The 14,564-nt window shown below is 41.5% G+C and overlaps 1 protein-coding gene and 1 non-coding gene across 2 annotated transcripts; both read left to right on the top strand.

Annotated features, from left to right (window-relative positions):
* Positions 1-2,155: 2,155 nt before the first annotated feature.
* trnar-ccg (transfer RNA arginine (anticodon CCG)) lies at positions 2,156-2,228 on the top strand. Its single transcript has one exon. It is a non-coding gene; the product is annotated as a tRNA-Arg (tRNA).
* A 706-nt stretch (positions 2,229-2,934) lies between these two features.
* shrprbck1r (sharpin and rbck1 related) lies at positions 2,935-13,415 on the top strand. The gene is made up of 14 exons (XM_070928314.1): positions 2,935-3,598; positions 4,831-5,005; positions 6,090-6,167; positions 6,430-6,571; positions 6,673-6,763; positions 6,926-7,247; positions 7,666-7,757; positions 7,979-8,149; positions 10,029-10,189; positions 10,376-10,487; positions 10,935-11,114; positions 11,458-11,556; positions 11,840-11,983; positions 12,192-13,415. Exons 1-14 carry the CDS (start codon positions 3,323-3,325, stop codon positions 12,270-12,272), a joined length of 2,124 nt encoding a protein of 707 aa, XP_070784415.1. The 5' UTR covers positions 2,935-3,322; the 3' UTR covers positions 12,273-13,415.
* Positions 13,416-14,564: the final 1,149 nt, after the last annotated feature.

A 14,564-nucleotide genomic window follows, 5' to 3' on the forward strand; every position in this document is an offset into this window, starting at 1 on the left:
AAGGTTATAAATGCAAACAGCTCACACTACAAGCTCTCATGACACAGATAAGAACATGTGTCTGATACTGAAATTCCACATTAGAGCATTAGTGTCGGAAAGATAACATTTTAAATCAGTGACAGCAAAACCAAAATATCAAACTGATTCAGGAAGGAGTGAGAGCTTTAAATATACTGCATGTGCATGCCAATTCATATAATGCCAAAGGACTTGCCACCTGTACATGCTCTGAGAGGTGACAGTGATGAATCACAAGTGAGAGGCCAAAGTGAGGAGGACTTCACTTTCTCAAGTGTATTCAGGTGTAATGTTGCCTTGGGGCTTAAAACAATGTCTGTAAAGGTCACGATAGTATGTGACAGTGCTGCTCAAAAGGTAACCATGGAGCTTAACCTTAAGATGTGCATTTGTCTTTTATTGTGACTTATTCAAGGAATACAGGCTTATTAAAATGCTGTGAAATTCCCATGACTGCTTGTGGCATCTTTGCAAAACCAAGTCAGTGAATTCTGCTGTAGATGTAGGGCTAAACTGATTAGTCAATTGGTCAATCTACAGAAAAGCAATAATCATTTAATTGTATTTTATATTTTTAATATTTGCTGGTTCCAACTTCTCGCATGTGAAAACCTGCTGCTTTTCTTTGTCTTACATGACAAGAGATCATGACATGACATAAATTGAATATTTATTTATATAAATATGACATCTGATATCTGATGTCAGTTTCCTCACAATACGTATTTTAAGTGGGTGAATCTTTATGATCCAGTTGAAATAAATTTTACAATATCATTATCTAAAACAGTAAAAAAGAATATCAGGATTATATTATTGTCCTACGTAGCATGTGATGTATGTGTGTGTCCATGTGCGTATGTGCATGTATGTAGCTCCACCCTCGGGCAGCACTTTGGTTCTCCTTCACACATTAGGGCAGCCATAATTTTGTCATGGACTGAGATCAGATGGTATGATGCAGACACGAGCGCTGCCTGTGGGAGAGCATATGGCTGCCTGCAATAATGAGAAGATAACTACCTGAGGATGTGCAATCACCACAACAGGGAATAATCCATGGAGTTAATTTGATTCATGATTATTATTTGAAAACATAGCAATTTGTTGCATCTTAGATGTCATGAGCAGGTGTGAAAGGTTTGGTGCTGTGCAAAAACGCAGAAACAGTTCAGTTCATCTCTGTTTTGTGGGTAAAATGTGGCCTTGTTGGTGCTACTCATGAATAGACCTTTCTAAGAGACCATTCCAAACCTCTTTGCCCTTGAATCATCACCTCTCTAAACTCACTACATTTCCATATTTGATTCAAAAACCCACTGCTTAGGTCCGTCCACTTGGTCCCCGGTTGAGATGTGTTCTTTTGTGTCACAATGCTGCCTCTGACAAGTGTCTGGTTGCTCCTCTTCAAACTATATCATCATGGTCTCATCAGCTCCTGATTGAATGGCTTCATCTCGCCTGTGTCATCGCTGTTTCTGTGAATGGAGGCGATCACTGGTCAAGTCACAGTATGAGATGACCTGCCAAACTTCCTACATCATTACACTTTTACAATTTTTGAGGGATCGTGACAGCACAAGCAAGAACCGTGTCCTATGTATCTATAAAGAGCAACTGAGTAAAGGTATTTCATTCAAGAAAATAATGGCAAAGAGGATATTTCCTTAATATTGTGGGGCATGACGGCCCTGAGGAATGTGGTATTGATTGAGAAAACCCTGCTTGCAGAATGATTAACAGTTTGAACCTGCCAAGCTTTGTGGTCTAAATCATTCTCTTTAGGCGCTACAGTATATTTTGTTAATTGCCTCGTAATTTGTGACCTACAGAGCGTGTGGGCCGGGACTTTCATTGACCATGTTTGGTTGACCCTCTTTCTTAAAAAAGCTTCAATTGGGAAGTCTCTTCGAAGGTATTTCCTACTATTGTAGGATTTCATTCAGAACAAAAGGCATTTGGATTGCAATTTTACTAGTTCCTCAAACGTGAATGTTTCACAATACCAAACACACATCTCAGTGGTTTCAAGGACAAAAAAGACTTTGCTTTGTGATGTAAAGATTTTAAACTTAAACTTGTACTCTATGTATACAGTAACTCAACAATGGATCAATTCTAATCATGCTGTTGCGGCCCTGTGGCCTAATGGATAAGGCATCAGCCTCCGGAGCTGGGGATTGTGGGTTCAAGTCCCACCAGGGTCGTGTGGGTCTGGATGACATCAGAATTATCTGACCTAATTTATAACATCTGTACATCTGCATCTTACACTATAATGAAGTGGCTGGAATACCTACATAATCCTCAATCCTTTATTAGTTCACAATGCAGAAGGCCTTTTCCTGATGTGTGCCATACAATATTGAAAAAGATGTCAAAAACAAATTACATCAAAATCTTAAGGAACAGGAGAAGGGTAGTCACAACACATTTCCTTTACGTAAACAAAAGTAGCAATACCACCATGTAAAAGTATTTTGTCATGAATAAAAGTCTTGCCCTCAACATTTTACTTTAAGTGCAAATTTTATCAGCAAAATATATTTTAGGTATTACAGATTTCAGCAGTTATTATGAAGAAGAAGAGGGAGGACATATAACTTTGTATATGGAATGCTTTGCTGCCCCTTTGTGGTTAAATATGTGCACACACACAAACTGTAACACACATACTGTATATAATACCTAATGGCTTCTGAAACCACAAACACTCGTCTGAGGAATAGCACATTTGCGTAACATTAAAATCTTAACACAAAGTCGGCTAACGGGAGCTAACAAAGCTCATTTGTCATATAGCTAATTAAAGCAACAACCTTCATGAATATTGTATGACCAGCATACGTCACCCCGCAAGCAACGCATGCGCAATACGAAGTGAAAGCATACGCAACAACAACATACTCAGCGTAACCATAATCAAACTACTGTCAATAACCTTGGTGTTAGAAAGGTATGGGATATCCTGAAGAACATTATTATTGCTTCGCAGCTAAAAACAAACACTAAATCTGCCTGCAACGACGCTATAGCGAAAACGGAAGAAGAGAGAAGTGAAACCTCTAGCTTGAGCTAATGTTACACTTTGGGAAGTCTCTCCAAACTGTTGTCAGACTCGACCCACTTGCTTCCTGTTGTCAGTGTGGGTATTAAATATCCAGTGCCGATATACAATGCGGGAAATATCGTGAAAGGATAACGTTACTCAAACCGACGGCAGGTAACAGCGCGGGACAGGAGGTGAACAACCCGGACCCCGTGTGTTTGTGTTTGTTTTCTACATGAGTCTGTTGGCAGGATGTCACTGAGTTCAGGCGGTTGGACTCAAACCCCTGGCTACACAGCGGAGCAGTCCGCCGACCTCCCCGGTCACTATGGGGCCTCGGAGTCACAACTCGGCTGCCACACCGTCCTCATGTCGGTTCGGGTGTCGGTGTGCCATTCTGGTATTCGGCCCCTGTGCCTTCCGGGAGCAGGTGATGAGTCACTCCGCCTGCAGCTCAGCATGGACCCGGGGAAATCCGGGGAATTCCGGCTGTCGCTCCAGGACAGCAGCGGGACTGGACGGAGTGTGGTAAGTTCACAGCAGCAGGGCAGCACTAGTGCTGGTCTTGTTGTGGTGCGCTTTGAGTGGGGAACACATGAAAACACGTTCAAAGGAATACATTTTATGCCCGATTTGACTCCATACTCAGTGCAAGGATTTGGTGTGTGGAAATGGTGAAATAAAGCTTAATTTACACATAAAGCAGTGGTTTCCAAAGGTACTGGCTTGTGTCAGTTGATTTGTGGTAATGAGTTTCAGCACGTTTATTTAGAAATATGCAACATGTAAACATCAACTGAAATAATAAAGGGATTATATTTCTTCTACAAGACAGGCCCTCAAGATTGACTAAAACATTTTTTGGTACATCAAACTAACTTGCAATAACCTCAAACTCTTTGCCACACTGTGAGCTGGAGCTGGAACTTTTGGGCCCATGAGGGTCAGGGCCACTTTGCCCAGTTGATAATTCAGCATTGATTGGGACCCTGTAATACGAAGCAATGTCTATGCATGACCTCTCATTACACATGAGTGTATACTTAAATATTTTTACAGGCCTGAAGAGGTAAAACAATATTAATCATATAGGGACCCCATAGAATTAGCCTCCTTTGCTGGCTTCTGTTCGAAATCACTGGTTGAGAGGACAAGGGTTCAGGCGATCAAGGGTGCTGATGAGTAGCTAAACCCTGATCTTACTGGAAAATGCAAAGAAAGTATCACACAATGCACTATCAAGCCTGAAATCAACAGACCTTTGAGTATTGGTCACATCTCACAGTTACATGGGAAATTTACATACAGAGCCTTTTTTGTTAGTTGCATTTTTTTAAACAGATGTTATTACAGCTTTTGAATATTTAGTCTACACATGTATTTGGTTGGAAAATATTAGAAACACCTCTCAGTATAATGCAGTACAATTCAGCAGCTTGGGAAAGTTCCATGCAAAGCCTTAATTGTTTTTCATTATTTACATTTTTTACATTTTTAATTTTTTTTACATTTACAGGATAATTCATATTTGTTTTATTGTTTGACATTTTCTGAGTAAGATACTGTAACAGTGCATCTATATTTAAGTTAGTTATGGTATAATGGAATGTTAGAATTATGTTTTTACCAAACCAAGTGCACACATGCAGTGACACACGTAGTTGCCATTTTTGCATAACGTAACCTGTGATTAATTTACGTTCCCCATTTTTTCCTACCTCATCTCCCCTCATTCTTGCTCTCTCTTCCTCTTTTTCCAGACCATTGCAGAGTTTGATTTGGGGACAGTAAACTATGAGGTGAAGTCACCAAAGTGCCATGAGCTGAGTTTGGCGGTGCCTCCACATGACCGCATCAGCTTCAACTTCCGCTGTGAGCAGGAGGCCCAGGAGTGGGCTACGGTGGTGATGTCTTCATTGAGAGAAGCACACAGAGGTCAGTCAGCCCTCTCGACATGTACTCACTGTTCTTTTAGATAACAACACAGCAAAAAGGTAGATGTAAGAAACCCCTGTTGTGTATTCTCAATTTATGGATTTAATTTGCCCTGTTGTGAACTTTTGTGCAAATTCAGCTTGACATATCAAACTGGTTATTTACTTATTTGAACAAAAGAACTTTTCATTGCCCTGCTGGCTTCAGAGGGAATTTCAATAAATAGTTCTGTGCTTGCTTAGATAATATGCCCTTGTGTGCCCACTCACGTGTGTGTGTGTATAATGAAAGAAAAGGAAGATGAAAGTATGTGTAGTAAAACTGGTAATAGACCAGCTTTTGTAACCACTTTTCGCTGACAATCACAAATTGCACAAAGCAACTTGTAACACAAACTCAGGCCCATATTTTTCATCTAACTTGCATAGTGTAGTGCGAGGTACTGTACACTGGGCTCAACCAGCTGAGAGGAGACCTTAGGATTAGACCTATGACATGCATAAAGGACATGCTGGTCTGGGAGCATTTTGAGATACTTCAGGAAGATGTGATTTGTCTGGGCTTCTGGGAATTATACATAGCGACATAGAGAGTTTTTCTGGACTCTCTTGCCTAGCATACAAACCAACATAAAGTATGTGGAATCAGTGTTGTAAGTTACAATGTAATAGATAAATTATCCCTGTGGCAGCAAACACAGAAGTCTTTCTGTTGACTGATCTCATTTTAGGATAGTGGGAGGGGTCAACAGATGCTCTCCCTGTAGTTGTAGCAGCATAATAATGCATTAGATAAATGAGCCAAGATCAGAGATCATGCTCACTGTGTCTTTCTGATGAAAAAAACACGAGATCAGATATATTTATTTATATAATATTTATCTTGTTTTTCTCTATGTTGCTGTCTGTTTTACGAAAAAGTATCTCTATGAGGACAATATTAAATTTAGATGAGCAGTTAAAGATACAGCTACAGACCGAGCAATCAAATGTGGAAAAGTTGAATGAGTCTTGTTGGTCTATTTCTGTTTTCTATCTGTTTATCTAAATGCTTTTTTCTGGTTTTCAACATTTCTCGTTGACAGTCGCCCCTCAAGATAATGGTCCACAGCGCCCCCTGGATGGTCACCTTCCTCAGAACACCTCGGCCTTGCAACAAACAGGTATGAACACTGAACATCTTCCTGCCAACATAAATTATTATCTGATCTTTTTTTTTTTTTTATGTGTGAACTAATTCACTCATTTATTCGCTCATTTAATTCATTCATTTATTCATTGAATCATTGTTAGCCCCCTAGTGGCTTTTTGGAGGTATGGCAACATCCTCTGCACACATTTGCCCATATGTTCACCTGTGTGGGCTTGTCTGTGTTTCCTTGTGCATGTGTGTGTGTGTGTGTGCGTGTGTGTGTCCATCGGTAGAGGAAACCTGCATAGAGCTGACCCGAGCCATAGAAGCAGGTGACATGCAGTCGGCTTCTGTCTTTGCTGCCACGCTCGCCCGACAACATGCCACGCTGAAGATTCAGCCCTCTACCAGAGACTATGAAGACGCAGAAATCAAGTAGGAGCATTGTTTCATTATAAAATGTGATAAAAGTTAGTTTATGACACAGTTTATGCGAACTATGTGCCTAATGGCCTGTGTTTCATTTTATCTATCAGCTTGGCTGTTGTAGTTGAGGATTCTTCTTCGTCCTGTTGTGTCACGGTGAAAGTTTTCCTACATATGACTACCGCAGCGCTGAAACAGCAGGTTAGTCTGAAGAATGCTTCTCTTCTTCATTTGTGTCCTGAAAGAATCAAGTCAGTAAATTTTGTTTATATTGCCCAAAATTACAACTCACATTTGCCTTACAGGACTCACTATCAGTCTTATCTAAAAGGTCTTTCTTTCTTTGGCTTTCTGCCTCCTCAGATGTTTCTTGAGTATGGCTTTCACCCACGGGTGCAGCGCTGGGTGATTGGCCAGTGTCTGTGCGCCGACCAGCGCTCTCTGGCCTCATATGGAGTTCATCAGGACGGTGACACGGCCTTCTTGTACCTGCTGTCAGCCCGTCATGCTCGCTTGACCCTCCAAGTTCTCCAGCAGGACCAGGAGAGTGCCCTCCTTCTCAGTCCTCCATCTCCATCTCTCCCCACTCCTCCCCTCTCTGCTACCTCTGCAAATGGCCCCTCATCTCTGGACCGGAGGCCTTACACCACCCTGCCTCCTAGACTCCATACCAGCAGCAACAGTGGTGAGTGATGGCATTAACATTAACGTTTCGTCACAATTGTCAGATCAGATTTGCTTTAATTTTTCACTTTCATTGAGCACACACCTGTTAATTCAGTGCTTTAGACGTCTTGTATAAATTGTAATATTCTGATGTTGTTCATTGTGGTGTATTACATTTGACAGTGAAGTGTTATTTCTTTTAGGCCTATTTGTAAAGGGTTTTAAAAACTAAAAAACCAAAGGAGGTCAGTAGAACAGATGATGGTAACCTCTGACAAAGAATTGTTTTAGCGTTTGCACTTGCACACAGTACATATGTCAAAGGTTACGTACATAGAGACACAAAGCCATTCATACATAAGCTTAATGGGCACACATATTCACATGCAGATATTTACTGGTTGCTTATTGGATACTTTTTTCCTGAAATGTTTCAGGTGGGTCAGAGAGAGGAAACGTGGGTGAGATCAGAGATCTAATCAACCTAGAGATGCCTCAACTCAATGAAGCACTGAGCCCCTCCACGCAGGTAATAGACAGCAGTTATGGTGGTCGTTTAATTATTGTATGTTCAAGTGTTTCTTTATTCACACGCTGTTCAAAATGCTCAATGTTTGGATAAAATATGTCATAAGAAGTCATTTGATATGATATAAGTTGCATGTTGTGCCGTTTCTCACATGTTAAAACATAAGGTGAATTTCAAGAAGACAATTGAACAAAGAATAAAAGCACCACTTTGTGCCTTAGGGTTGGTCGTGCCCTTCTTGCACTTACATTAACAAACCAACGCGGCCGGGCTGTGAGATCTGCAGCACGAACCGCCCTGAGAACTACGTCATCCCGGGGGGATACCGACCTGACGCACTGGAACTCAGACGGATCCAGCAGGAGAAGGAGGCTATCAGACAGTACCAGCAGGTATGAAAACACACTCATATCTATACCACCGAGGATACCATGCACCCACAGTCCTACATATACAATCATACACCTGTATGTATGTATGTTGTGTATATGTCTTTCACCCCTATATATTTGGGGTACCTTAATTTGGTGGCAGTTACATAAAAGGGTTCAACAACAAGTCTGGGTCAAATTAGATTTTGTAAAAAAAGCTGCAAGGCAACGCAGGGCTCCAAATTGGACAAAATACTTAAGGAGAGGGCAGTATGAAATTGATTCAAAGTTGACATTTGAATTCAAATTTGCAGGCTCTCTCTCAGGTTGACTCTCTTCTCTTCTGTCTCTGTTTTTTTGAAGGAGAAAGGGAGAAGAGAGGTGCTGAGGAGTGCTGGGGCTCAAAACAACTCACTCCTGTATAACCTGGACCAGGACTACTGAACACACACAGACACAGGCATACACACACTGTTTATTTATGTTTCATTCACAGTTTGAATTTGTAGCACCATTTTCATCGGACACTCACTTTTAGACCAATCATCATGCACAATGTCTATATGCTGGAATTGAAAGCATATGGTTCTGTTGTTTCTGGAATGTCTGAAGCCTATTTAAGCCTTATTTCAGCCTAGTATCGGCCAAATAAGCAACAAAGGAGGTGGCGTAGGTGCGTCCCTAGCTCCAGTGTTTTGCACCTTCATGAGATCCTACAGGAGAGAAACTGTATGAGAACGGTTGATTTCATGCTCTATGAAAATGTGCCAACTGTTCTGGTGAAAAGTAGAACCTGAATGATGCTGAGAGTTTAAAAACATCTGACAAAGATGGATTTTTTTATCACATAAACACATAATGAACATTTTTCCCCCAGAGGCCTGTATCATGAAGTGAGTCCAACTTATTCTTGCTCTCTCGGGATCACCTGATTTCACTGAGCCTAACATTGGCTGTCCTGGATGACTGGCATCACGAAGCTGGTTATCAGCTGGTTCTGGTAAATCTGGGTTCCTGTTGAGTTGTTGATTACAAGTGACATCATCTGAACCATGAATGAAGTACTTAATATGAAATTAGATTAAACGGTGATACCAGCAGGGAAATTCAGTTATAGCGATGGCAGAAAGTGGTATTTAGAAAGATAAAATGTAAACAATATAATCTAAAATTATATGTCAGAACAGGTTTCAGAACTGAATAGATGAACAAACTATTATGAATTTGTGCACATAAAAAAGTAATGCAAGACAGAGAGGAGGGAGGAGAAGAAAAGTAGTTAATCATGGGAAATATTATATAGTTATAGTGTGTGCTGCAGTGATGGAGTAAGAGTGCAAAAGCATTCACACAGTCAGGAATCCTGTCTGGAATTAAATAATATAGGTGTTGATCTAATCCTCTGATGTTAGCCGTCGAGAGTAGGTTACCATGGTGATCTACCCCAGCAAAAAGTGAGCCAGCTTCATGACAGTGAAAAACCTGAGTGAAGCCCAAAGATAGCTAGCTAACCCACTAATCTCGCTTTGTGGTGCAGGCCCCAGCAATATATATTGCTGGATAACCATGATCACTGTTGACTTTCAGCATCAAGTGGCTTTTTTAATGAACTCCTGAAGAGCAGAGGTTGCCACTAAATTGAATGTATTAGCCTAATTGTTAATTTTGCAATGTTAACTGTATATACTCTGTGAAATGGATCAAAATAAAATGTTTATACACAATGTGTGTGTCTGCATGTGTACGCGTGCCTGTACATGTGACTGTGTGAGGGTCATTTAGCTTATAATACTTCAATTTTATGCATCACCAATCCTTGTGCACCTATAACAAAAACTAAAGGGAAACAGTTTACAGAATATACTGTTAACCTGCCCAACAACACCACCCTTTGTGCCAGGCAAGGGAAGAGGAGCGCAGGGAGAATTTTGCCCGGCTGGTGATGATGGACGGCCAGGACCTGCTGCCTAACCCAGATCCGGTGGACTGTAGGATCTGCTACATGGACCTGCAGCCTGGAGAGGGGGTCCTACTGAGGGAGTGTCTCCACTGCTTCTGCAGGTAAGAAATTAACGAGTGGAAAAGTGGTGTCATGTCAAGGGAGGGAGAAAAAGGGAAAGGGGTTTTGAGAATGAAGCAGGTGTGTAGCTCAGAGAGGGGCTTCACTGCTTCTGTAGACGGGAATATCCTGGATGTTTCTCATGATTCAGATCTGTCTGTGCATGTTTGTGTGTTTGCCTGCCCCAGGGAGTGCTTACGTTCAGTTATCATGCTGAGTGAGGAGCCAGAAGTGTCCTGTCCCTACAGAGATGACACGTATTCCTGTACCTGCTCCCTGCAGGAGAGGGAGATCAGAGCTGTGAGTTACACTGACTAGTACATACCTTTCTAACTGCTGTATTATCAGGTAGCACCCTAAAACATCAGCAACATGTAAATAAATCTTATTGTACATCGTTTTTTAATTTAGCAAGAAAAGCTCCTTTCAACTCTGTCAACGCCAGCCAAGAAGCTGGAGCTACTGCTCTGCTACTGGTTTTCAGCCCAGACTTTGACTTCTCTCCCTGTGGGCAGCCTTCAGCTGCTCCAGCTAATATGAAGCCAACTTCTCCAGCTGCTACATGTTAAACAGTAAACTGTGATGCAACCAGGACTGCTGAGCACAGCCAATGGTTTGAAAGTAGCCACTGTGTTGTGGAACATAGGACATACAGTGTTCACCTGCAATTGTTTTCTTTACAACTAAGGTTATAAACTGATAGTGGTGTTATTAGGGTTAACTAGTCCCTCTCTCCTGCTTTTACAGTTGGTGTCAGCGGAGGAGTATGAGCGCTGGCTGCAGAGAGGTCTGTCAGTGGCAGAGTCTCGATGTGAGGGCAGCTACCACTGTGCCACTCCAGACTGCCTGGGCTGGTGTGTGTACGAGGACACAGTCAATGTCTTCCACTGCCCCGTCTGCAGGAAACACAACTGCCTGATTTGCAAGGTAGGAAATATATACAGTATATACACACAAATAATACAGTATTTGATCATTTACTCCCATAGTTTCTAGGATATTGTCTTGCTGTACTCAGGGTAAACACATGAGATTGTGCATTTAATGTATATATGAGTATATGCCCAACCATGGTACAAGATTGTACCATGCACTAATCAATTAGTCACAGCTAATTAATAATAATAATAATAATAATAATACGTCCTTTGAAAGAAGAAAGTGGCACTACACTGTCTTTAAACAGGCTGTTTAAAGACAGAAATGTTTCTATCTTAATGCGTCAAATGCAAAAATTGTGTCCCTGTTTCTATTTTTCTTTCCTCTTCAGTCTATCCACGAGGGAATGAACTGTAAGCAATACCAGGATGATCTTGCAGCCCGTGCTATAAATGACTCTGCTGCCAGGAGGACAACACATCTACTCAAGGTGAGCTGTAATAGGCACTTGTGAGAGAGAGAGAGAGAGAGAGAGAGAGAGAGAGAGAGAGACCCCCTCTAAACTGTCTATCACTGCTTTTGGAAATGCTATCACATGTACAGCATTAGAAGAACTTGTTGATGGTATGTGCAGAGATTGACTCGGAGATGGGTGGCTTTGTGTTCCACGTGCTCACAGATAGAACAGAAACTGGCACCTTCCACATCCTCTCATCTCATATTCTCTTCTTCCCTCTTGTACTTTTTGTTCTCATCTTCTGTCTCACAAACAGACTCTTGTGCAGTCAGGGGAGGCAATGCACTGTCCCCAGTGTGGCATCATTGTGCAGAAGAGGGATGGATGTGATTGGCTGCGCTGCACTGTCTGTCACACTGAGATCTGCTGGGTAACGAGAGGACCCCGCTGGGGGCCTTTGGTAAGAAATCCTTCCTTTTTTTCCTCATGGCATATTTTTTGCTTAATGTACCCTTTTTTTCATCAAGAAATCTGATTATAGTCTCTCCAACATGTCAGTTGCGGCCCTTATGAAGGTGTACAGCCAAATCATGGTGGTTAAAAAAAAAAGTTTTTTATTTGCAAGGTAACTCAAATGTTTGATAACTTTTATTCTGATCCTTTCCAAGGGTCCTGGAGACACCAGTGGAGGATGCCGCTGCAACGTCAACAATCAGAAATGCCACCCTAAATGCCAAAACTGCCACTAAGAATCTCAAGAGTGGTCAGATTGTAACTGACTACATTGTTACGTACAAAGCATCCTCCTTGTTATAACTGGAGACATTCTCAATGTCCTCTCAGCAATCAGACTAACAGAAATTCCATGTTGGCATTTAGCTCTGGCTCTCACAAACATGGAAATGCAGGATGTGTGATTTTCAACCAGAAAGTGTTCAATATAAATTAAATGATCACATCTGACTGTGATGATGATAAGGCGAGATAGATGTATAGAGGGAAAGAGTATTAACTTTTATTGCATGAGGTGCTTTTTTAAATGATTGCACCATAAATGTAGCAATACAGGTGTGTTGTTTTCTGTTTCCGGTAGGTTACATACCACTGAACTGAAGTGGCCTTATTCTTGTGCACAAAAGCTGTAGCAGGGTGTTTATGATGAAGTTTTCTGGGAAACGTGACAAAAATCTTGTGCAATTTTCTGCATAGAGATAGATCAACCAAGCGTACGTGAGTTGTACATGGTTATATATTTTGTGTCTGTGTGATAATCAGACTGCACGTGCGTCTTGTCGCCAAAGAGGTTTGAAATGAGAACGTGTCTGACTGTTAATCTGTTGTTGAACTACCTGACTGAGTGGAACCAGTGCTGTTTGCATGAGTTTGTCACTTCTGTATTTGACAAGCAGTGCAGCTCTTGCCTTGGGTGCAGAGGTCACTGAGACATGACTGACATAATCAATGAATAGCAGAGTGTATTGATTAATAGTCGTTAATTGCAATACTTGAATACTTTCTGTAAGAGAAGGCACATGTAAACACAATATGCTCATATTCCCATGAAGGAACTCAAATATGATATGGTGATATTAGCCAGCTTACTTACATACTGCTTTTTTTGTTATCCATGGAATATTTTCTAATTCATCTATGCATGAATTTGTTATTCTAATACTTAATGGCATTCAACAACACATCCTGTATGACCTTGCGTAGCCTCACCAACTACACTCTCTGTTACCCAGAAAAAAAACCCTTGCCCTCAACTACACTACTGCCCCGCACTGACAAGCCATGAATAAGTCTTCACTGTTACTTGTGTTAAAATATCAGCTGTGTTGCTGATGAAACCGTTGTGCCTTAATTATCAATAAATACCCTTTAAACTCTCAGACGTCTTTGTGTGTTTTAACCATAGACTCTATATAAATATATAAGTCCATCCCTCCATCCCTTAACTCCAGCACTCCAACCCAACCAACCCCACTCCCCTCCAAACACCCCACCACCCTAAAGAGGGTACATGTATAGATACTCATTTTCTGTTAAAGGTCCCATATTGTAGAAAGTGAGATTTCCCTCTTTTTTTTAAATTATAAAGCAGATCTAGGTGCTATATAAATACTGTGAAAGTATCAAAACGCAGAGAAATTCAAAAACTGCCTTTAAACGAGCCGTCTGAAATGAGCATAATATGGGACCTTTAAGATGACACCAGACTTCCCTATGCATCTCCATGTGTGCATGCTGTCCACACACGGCGACACTGACACCTGCTGGCGATTTACTGCTACTACAGACTGACACTGGCATTAGTACTGAATAAAGCTGCCCTCTCATATTTAACAGTACACGAACAGTCTTCCATTCGACACATAGAGACACATTTAGTGCACTCTAAACATTTTACGCTCACATTCAGGACAACACTCATTTCGATAGTCGGCATATGACTTCGTGTGCTCCTCGCAGGGGGGCGGAGTTTAAAGCCCAGCCAGCCAGCAGCAGCAGCAGCACAGAGAAATAGCTGCGACCTCTTGAATGTGGTTCCTGTCGTAACGAGGCCGGCAGAAGGATCTGGCAGTTACTGGATTATCAAAGATTAACACTCACAGGTGAGTAAAGATGTCGTTGCGTTTACCGTCAGATTTTAGCTTCGATGCTTTGAATTCGGCACATGCATGCTCCCCTTGCACACAAACTGAACGGGTTGTACCCGCAGCACGACCCTCTTAAGTATTTAGTTCACAGCTCATTTCGAGTGCTTTGAGGTAGTTCTGGTTTGTCATGTTGCCACTGTCATTGCTTGTTGCCTCTGGAACAGCTCAAATCTAAATGAGTCTACTCCTGCAGACTCCTTTGCGAGTTGATGGTGGTCTTGTCTTACTTTATGGTGGCCGTCTGGCTCATTGATATTCCTGCAGGGCTCCTCGGGGGTTTGCATGTTCTGCTGTGATGCAATATTCCTCCAAAATTACATCAACATTTGTAAAAAAAAAACAAAAAAACATGCCATATATAGACTCAAACTCAAACTCGCA

This window comes from Enoplosus armatus, chromosome 21, assembly GCF_043641665.1.
Source record: "Enoplosus armatus isolate fEnoArm2 chromosome 21, fEnoArm2.hap1, whole genome shotgun sequence".
NCBI classification, from domain to species: domain Eukaryota; kingdom Metazoa; phylum Chordata; class Actinopteri; order Centrarchiformes; family Enoplosidae; genus Enoplosus; species Enoplosus armatus.